Source organism: Cucurbita pepo, unplaced genomic scaffold (genome assembly GCF_002806865.2).
Source record: "Cucurbita pepo subsp. pepo cultivar mu-cu-16 unplaced genomic scaffold, ASM280686v2 Cp4.1_scaffold000762, whole genome shotgun sequence".
NCBI lineage: Eukaryota > Viridiplantae > Streptophyta > Magnoliopsida > Cucurbitales > Cucurbitaceae > Cucurbita > Cucurbita pepo.
The window spans coordinates 1-9,378 of NW_019646976.1; the positions used below are offsets into that span (position 1 = coordinate 1).

General features: G+C 33.3%; 1 protein-coding gene across 1 annotated transcript; it reads left to right on the top strand.

Annotated features, from left to right (window-relative positions):
* Positions 1 to 1,042: 1,042 nt before the first annotated feature.
* On the top strand, positions 1,043 to 9,126 carry LOC111785802. The gene is made up of 2 exons (XM_023666185.1): positions 1,043 to 2,480; positions 8,933 to 9,126. The coding sequence occupies exon 1, from the start codon at positions 1,081 to 1,083 to the stop codon at positions 2,473 to 2,475; it is 1,395 nt and encodes a 464-aa protein (XP_023521953.1). The 5' UTR covers positions 1,043 to 1,080; the 3' UTR covers positions 2,476 to 2,480; positions 8,933 to 9,126.
* The last annotated feature ends 252 nt before the right edge of the window (positions 9,127 to 9,378 follow it).

Sequence of the window (9,378 nt, forward strand, 5' to 3'; positions counted from 1 at the left end):
AAATGACTTTTTTCCTTCGATCACTCACCTAACTCGAGTTCAGAATTTTCCTAAAAAAAATGACTCAACTAACTTGAGTTTGGATTTTTCTAAAAGAAAAAACATAAAATAACTCAAAAGTGTGAACCATGTCAATTTAGTTTGAATTTAAAAAGGAGACAATGATGAAGATGTGTTTAGTAGAAGTTTCAAATCTGAGAGGATAATCTAAATTTGATAATGTCTTATTTAGAAAGCTATATTTAATATTAACGTTAATAAATTCAGTACACATACGTGTCCCAATTTTTATTTTCGATAATAAATTCTTAATGTAAAAATTTGAAATATTAATAAATATTTTGGTGAAAGTAGTTATGCATTTAGTGACATTAAAACAGAGTGTATAAAGCCTTAATATAGTGAATGACGAATTAAAAGGAAAGATGAAATACATCAACTATACTTTTAATTGTGCTTTTTTCGTAATATAGCTTTCTTTCCCCGGATTACAGATCTAATGGAGCGGAAAATGTGGGAGGGAGTAGAGAAAAAAATCCGTATGAACCTTTAAACTGTATGTATTGACCATTTCAAGAACATTTTCTAACGGTTGGAATGATATCCATTAGAGCATGCTTCGATTATCTTAGTTTGCCTCATTACTAAAATTAATCTCTCGATATGTATTAGTTACGTTTTATCTTCTTTTTTTCATTTACGTATCCGTTCTTGTTAATTCTACACAATTACTTTTCCTCGTACCTTTTGAGACGAAAAGATAAAACATTATTATATGTTTAAAAAACATAAAATGAGGTATTGCTTTGTTAGTGTCTTTGGATGACATACTGAATACATTATTGATTTGATAGTTTTTATCTCAAAGTCTAATTCTAGCCGACAGGTCTAGGTATTAATTTTATCTTCCCAACTATCTCATTTAATGTCGGCTTTGAATCATATTACTATATAGTTCTCTGCTTTGATTTATTGGTCTAAGTTCTAAAATTTATCTATAAATAGCCATTCTCATTTTAATTTTAAAGCACACCCACCCAGAGTGAAAACTTGCTAATAAAAATCAAGAAAAAGGAGAAAATGGTGCTCCCGAGGTACGTGGCTTTCAAATCCAAGGCAGATGACTTGTATTTGAAGTACGTAAAAGAAGATGTTCAAATTCATGGATACATCAAGTACGGTGCACATAATGTGGTGACCCCTCACACAAAGTATGAAGTGGAGCCTGCTAAAGTTGGCAAAGGCTACGTGAATATCAGGTGTTGTTACAACAACAAATATTGGGTTTGTCCTTCAATCAACACTCGATATGTGGTTGCAGTAGCTGATGAACCAAATGAAGATCAATCCAACTGGGCGTGTACGTTGTTTGAACCCATCTTTGATCCGGATCATCAAGCCTATCGAATTAAGCATGTCTACTTTGGATACAATACATGTAGTTGGAGGGATGGCCTAGCTCGGGACAGGTGCTTGTATATGGGGTATTCAACTCCAGACGCCAACCTCTGCGATCTTCATGTTGCTATTGATTGGGAATCATTCTATGTTTTACCCAAATATGTTGCATTTAAAGGTGACAATGGAAGTTACCTTCAGGCATGCTGGTTTCAAGGCCTTCCATATCTACAATTTTCTGCTGATGATATTGGAGATCCAAAAGTGGGAAACGAAGTTTCAACAACAAATGATGGAAATGTTCGCATTAAGTCAAACCACTTTGGAAAATTATGGAGACGGAGTCCAAATTGGATTTGGGCAGATTCAAATGACACCAGTGGAAATAACAAAGATACATTATTTTGGCCGGTAAAAGTTGATAACAAGTTTGTGGCGCTTCGTAATTTGGGTAACAATTATTTTTGTAAGAGGCTCACAACGGAGGGTAAGACAAATTGTCTTAATGCTGGTGTCCCCACCATCACTAAGGAAGCACGCTTGGAGATACAAGAGTTGGTTCTTTCGAGAAGCATCTATAATGTCATATTTCATCTTTTGGATGCACGAATTTATGGACAACATGTCATCACCATGGCCAACGGAGATGCTAGCAATAATTCCAGTAAAGAAAACACTATAGATATGAAGCTCCGTTACGAGATTTCTGAGAGTAATACATGGTCTTCCACTGTTTCTGCTAAACTCGGTGTACAGACAACAATTCAAACGGGTATTCCACTGATTGCAGAGGGAAAAATTGAAATGTCTGCGGAGTTTTCTGGTGAATATACATGGGGTAAAACGAAATCAAAATCATCTGAGATAGAGACCGTTTACACTGTAACCGTGCCACCCATGTCTAGGGTGAGAGTGAGTCTACTCGCAACAAAAGGTCAATGCGATGTCCCATATTCGTATACTCAACGTGACACTCTTATGAATGGGGACCAAGTGACTAATTATTACGATGATGGAATTTATACGGCCGTCAATTGCTACAACTTCAAATATGAGACTAAGCAAGAGCCGCTGTAAGGTGTTTGCTTTGCGCTGGTATAAGTATTTGGGTTGACACCAATCATTCTCTCTTAGTTATAATCTAGGAGGTTGGCTTTAAATAAGGTTAACAACCATCATAAATAAGATCGGTGGATCCCCAAATATGATCTTTTATCGTTTATATGTTCTCTATTGTCACAATAGTGACAAAAAATTACCGTCTTATTTTCATTGCAATATATGTATCGTGTAAGAAATTTCCTCTGAACCTTTCATCTTAAGGCTAAATACTTAAAATTTTAAATATTTCATAAATAATTTGTTCAAAATCAAACGTTTCAAATGCAATAAATTCGAACATATAAAAATAGTCCCATAAGAATTTTTATAAAATAAAATCAAATTTCAAACTTGAGATAGAACTACAAAAATAATAAAAAATTTCATAACATATGGGATCAAATTGGTTGACACCTAATTTTAAAAAGAGTGGTTATGCATTAATGAACTCTCCAAGTCTTTACTAGATTTACAATTTTCATCACATTTTTATTGGACTAATTTTAGAATTTTTTTTTCATATTTATTTATAATTTTTTAGCGTGCAAAGTAAAACGTGCCCAATTTTTATTTCTCACAATGAATTCATGGGTACAAGTTCGAAACAATAATAAATCTTTTGGTGAAAGTAGATATGCATTTATTGACGTTAAAACACCTTAGTGTAAAAATTCTTAATTACACGTAAATATGAGTTTACCACGTGCAAGGACCACTCACCTAAGGCAAGAGAGTCGCGCTAGCTTTGTGACACATAGCACACGCTAGTTGGATGGTTCGAATCCTATGACGTGCGTTTAATTCTCGGAAGCGTAAGAACTTTATGATTATTCTCATAACGACATGTAGCGCATTCTCATTGGCATGCTTGAGCAACATGCGTGTCGTCGTTAGTGCTGTTGGATCAACATGCGCGTTCTCAGACTAGTAGTGGGATGTATTCNTCAACATGCGTGTCGCCGTTAGTGCTATTGGATCAACATGCGCGTTCTCAGACTAGTAGTGGGATGTATTCTAGCCGTTGGTTTTGCAGGAGGTGGTGCAACTTGGAGCGGTCCAGCTTGAGGAGGCGCAGTTGTTTCTGTCCTAGTTACTGAACCTTCTCGAGGTGGGCTCTCTTTAGCCTCTCCTCCTCTTCCCCTACCTCTAATAGGGGGTCGTCCCCTTTCTCGTCTTCCTCTTCCACGTCGTCTGGGCGAATGGTTCTAGAAACTAAGATAATTCTATTTAAGTCTATCGCTTACTAACATAACCATATCATATTACGCACTATCAAAATCATACAACATAGCAAACCTATAATAGCGAAACTAAATCATGATGCAATAAGTTATATAATTATCATGACATTAATACTTAAAAGTTGACCACAATAAATATCATTAAAATATTTCTCTTTTCTTATTTTAGGTATGACATATTTGACGTCGATGACGGGTATCGACGATTGGACCATGGAACATGTCAAGTGTCATGGTCATGCTTTTTCAAGATGTGTTGTCCATGGCCGCATGCCCGTTGCATGCTGAAACCCTTACCTCGTATCACCTTATATCTTTCCTTTACTGCTTTCATGTTGTATAATTTCCTTCTTGTTTCTTCTAAGAGTATGACATCTCGGCAAAATCATGTTTACACTTGTTTGACATGGAATGTCTTAGAATGTACTACAGGGAGATGTGACTAGTTGTCAAATTCTCCCTATCCGAAAAACTATATGTAAGTTGAGTCGTTGTTGTTGTCTTTTTCTTGTATGCCATATAACATCGTTTTAAATCTCTCTCAACGTTTCTTTCAAACTCTCTTTCAAATTCTCTTTGCCCCGCTTTTTAAAACTTTCTTCTCAAATTAGGGCTAGAGGTTTGAGCATAAGTTGTGGGGCGGACCACCTTAGCTTATAAATATTTTAAACTCGAGTATTTTGGTAATTCTCCATTTTTAGAATATTTTATTATTATTTTTTTGTGAAAAGATTCAAAAATTTTAAAATATCATTTAATTTTTTTTTTTAGGTCATTTTTTCCTTGTTTAAAAACCTAATTGTTTATAAATTTAGAAAAATTATCTTTTTGCCCTTTATGCATAGAAACTTTTTCAAAGGTCTTTTAACTCTTATAATTCGTGACGATAGCCCCTTGCCCTAGCTCGAGTCTTTTAATTCTTTTTCCTCTATAATTTAAACCTCTCATGGGCACCTTAAACGAATTTGAGTGGCCTAAATTTACTTGGGATCTTACATTATCTTTCATACAACTAAAAATAACTATAATCTTACATTATCTTACATTATCTTTTTAGTCTGGGCATGAGTTGGATGTGTAGTTCTTTCCCACACACGACCCATGCATGTGCATATGAACCCACCAGACGGGCTCGTATACGTACCTTTGATCCTGACTTGTTAGGTTAAAAGCGCTGACGCGTTGCTAGACACCACGAACGGAAAGACCCATATGATATCATGATGAACATAAATATCGAATGTATGTGTATTTACTAATATAGCATAACGAGAAAGTATCACGATGCAAGTGACATACATAAATGCATGAAGCTCTAGTGGCTTAAAATTATAGCCTACAATAAGAATCATTTCCTTCTTCCTTTCATTCATGTCATAGTACACATTTTAAAAATGACTTTTTTCCTTCTAACTTTAAAAATCTTGCTAAGAAATTAAAATTGCACACTTAACTCGGGTTTGGAATTTTCCTAAAAAAAATGATTCACCTAACTCGAGTTTGGATTTTTCTATAAAAAAAAAAAATAATAAATAAAAAACACTCAAAAGTGTGAACCCACGTCAATTTAGTTTGAATTTTAAAAAGAGATAAGGATGAATATGTATTTGGTTGAAGTTTTAAATGGGAAAGGAAAATCTAAATTTGAATTCATGGGAATGCATTACAACTCGTAAAATTAAAAATGTCTTATTTATTTCTATATTTATATATTTAATTATTAACGTAAAAGTTAATAAATTCTTAGTGTGAAAGGTATACGTATCTTAGTTTTCTTCCATAATAAATATTTTGGTGAAAGTAGTTATGCATTTAGTGACATTAAAACACCACAAGGACTATGATAGCATATAACATTGGTAGAAAGAATTGACAAGTCACATCCACCAATAGTACCTTTTGAAGAATTTTAGCCCTAGCGTGTGTAGACATGATTTTGGCGACTTGTCTTACACTCCCATAATGACACAAAAAGAATAGTAAAGGTCAATCGAACAAATAAGTAGAAGGGATTGGAACCAGCATGCGGTCATAGATAACACGTCTTGGATAAGCATAATTGGAACATTCGATATGCAGCCATAGGTAACTTGCCTTGGACAAGCATGACTCTGACACCCTACCCCATGTCTCATGAGTAAAATGCCATAATGGGCCTCATGTTTCCCAGTTCTAGATGAGATCCCTTGGTCATGTATTACTAGAAAGATGTCATGATCAAGTTTACACGAACAATGAGACCATGCGGTCTAACATGGGGAGTAATCTAAAAGCCACTTTCGGGAATGTTTTTAACAAATTGACCATGTGATGTGAGCTAAGTTAAGTTTGTGTACAACGTCCTTGGACACTCAAGAACTTATAGTACTCTAGCGTAAGGATACGATTAAGAGCCTAGAAGTAGGCTACTTACTAAGTCTTTGTACTCACTTTATGTTTTTCAGGAGTTGGTCGTGGCTGGGGGTGGACTTTGGAACGAGAGTCATAAATCAGCTACGCCTCCTCAAACTTTATTCTATTTTGAATATTCTTGAGCATGTTTCTTATTTTGTGATTAAAACTACGTATGAAATTATGTTTTAAATACCTTATTTTTGAATCGTGGTAAATTTTACGGTGTTTTCACATTGCAAGCTGCCAATTCAATGAGTTTTTACATATTATGACGGGAACAACAAGAATACGAGTTAGTCATAATAAGTTGTATTTTCTTAGAGAATCTTTGCTCTAATACAACCATGTCACGACCCAATTTTTTGACTCGAGCATAACTAAGTAAAACATACTAAAAAATATAAAAGACTAAATAAAAGGATGGAAAAAATTTTCGCGTTTGAAACGAACATAAATACAATTTATTTACAAATCAAAAATGAAAGTTTGAATACATTTGGCCTAGTAAATAATACAACTTAAAACATTCAACTAGCTAAAGCACGGAGTGGCACTATATGACACCGGCTCTAGATCTGGTTCCATCCTCGATCCGCTTCTTTTTGTCACTAGGAAACTTGAATGAGTACAAAGACTCAGTAAGTAGCCTATTTGTAGGCTTTTAATCGTGTCGGTAAGGTATGTTAGGATACCGCACTCTTTTCTGGTCATGTTCTTGTTCTTGACCTGAGAACTTAGGCTCTTAGGTTATGTTCTTGTGTTCTGAATTCATATCATAGTTTGTGTTCTGAATTCATATCATAGTCTGTGTTCTCGATTCCAAAATTCTTAACCTTGGTTCTATTCTAAGGACCTTTAGCTTATAAGATTCTTGGTTTTGAGTTGACTTTAGTTTTAAGATTGTGTTTCAAGGGAGGAGTAATGACCAATTTTAGACCTTTTCGTAGTTTGTAGCTCAAGAAATAAGTCTTGAAAATTGGTTGGAAAACATAACTCTCACTAGAAAAGAACCCAAATTTTTCTTATTGGTTCACGTGATCCAGACCTTATCTCACCTTAATTTCATTATGAAATCTCTTTATTTTATACCTCTCAAGCCAAAGAATCTTTTTTGAACCACAATTTTGTGTTTGAAGCTCTTGGTTCTTTACCCATTTTCGATCCGATTATAAAGTTTATAAGGCAGAACGATACATGCCTCTTTAGCTTCTAATTTCTTCACGAAAGCTTTTCTTCTTATTGCCACGAAACTGTTGGTATCTATAAATACGTGTTTAATGGACCGTGGGCGAAGAATTTGCAGTTTTTCCATAATTCATCCATTTTAAACTCATTTTTGATGTCTGGATCCCGACTTCTTTTGTCTTTGTGGTCATCATGAAATTCATTCTTGACTTCCTAGAAAGTGAATGAAACTTCTTTGGAGGGATGAACTTTCTTGTAGCTTCTAATTAGAATTTAAAAAATTTCTTCCTTCTTCAACCATGAAACTTAAATTGAGGAAACATGTTTATGCTACTTTCCGCTCTTGAATCGTGCATGAAACTTGTAAAGGAACTTATTTCGAAGTCGTAGGAGTTGATTTGAGGCTAATTGATGGAGACCCACTTCTTAATATAGAAGCTAGATTGGCTTGATTCAATCAATTCTTGTTCTAAATGATCCTCCACACTTCTTGGTTTATAGCTCAAGCATTGTTCGAATCAAAATATATAAAATTGAGCTAATTTGGAGTTTAAGTATTTAAACAATTCCATAAAAAATCCTCTCCATTAGCCATTTGCAGACTTTATCTTTGAATTCTTACTATTGAATTTATAGCCCATCGTATATAATGATTTTTGGTGACGTAGATAGTTAAATTTTCCTAAACTTTGAAGTTTATCTGATCGGTCCATTCTTGAAATTTTGATAATTTTCCACTTTTTCAATATTTTATTTCAAAAGATTGCAAAATTTTCTAAAAATTAGTTACTCCTTGTTCTTGAACATCTTTATATTCCTTTTCCATATTGAGTTAAAATTCCAAAAATGACTTTTTTCCTTCGATCACTCACCTAACTCGAGTTCGGAATTTTCCTAAAAGAAAATGACTCGACTAACTCGAGTTTGGATTTTTCTAAAAGAAAAAACATAAAATAACTCAAAAGTGTGAACCATGTCAATTTAGTTTGAATTTAAAAAGGAGACAATGATGAAGATGTGTTTAGTAGAAGTTTCAAATCTGAGAGGATAATCTAAATTTGATAATGTCTTATTTAGAAAGCTATATTTAATTATTAACGTAAACGTTAATAAATTCCGTACACATACCTGTCCCAATTTTTATTTTCGATAATAAATTCGTAAGGTAAAAGCTTGAAATATTAATAAATATTTTGGTGAAAGTAGTTATGCATCTAATGACATTAAACAGAGTGTACAAAGCCTTAATTAAGTGAGGGACGAATTAAAAGGAAAGATGAAATACACCAACTATACTTTTAATTGTACTTTTCTCGTAATATAGTTTTCTTTCCCCGGATTACAGATCTAATGGAGCGGAAAATGTGGGAGGGAGTAGAGAAAAAAATCCGTATGAACCTTTAAACTATATGTATCGACCATTTCAAGAACATTTTCTAACGGTTGGAATGATATCCACTAGACCATGCTTCGATTATCTTAGTTTGCCTCATTTTACTAAAATTAATCTCTCGATATGTATTAGTTACGTTTTATCTTCTTTTTTTCGTTTATGTATCCGTTCTTGTTAATTCTACACAATTACTTTTCCTCGTACCTTTTGAGACGAAAANTTGCTTCGCACTATTATAAGTATTTGGGTTGACACCAATTAATCTCTCTTAGTTATAATCTAGGAGGATTGGCTTGAAATAAGGTTATCAACCATTATAAATAAGATTGGTGGAACCCAAATATGATCTTTTATGGTTTATATGTTCTCTATCATCGTCATGGTGACTATAAATTACTGTCTTTTTCATTGCAATATATGTATTGTATAAGAAATTTCCTCGTCTATAAATATTAAAACTTTAAATATTTCATAAATAATCGTTTAAAAAATCAAATAAAATGTTTGGATATAAAAAATAGACTCATAAGAGTTTTAAAAAACAAAATAAAATTTTAGATCTAAAAAAGTGTTTAAAAGTTAAAACATATTTTCATTGTTTTTAAAGGGCATTAATACATTTAAATTTTTAGAAAATAATTCAATTTTATTTTTTAATTTTTATTA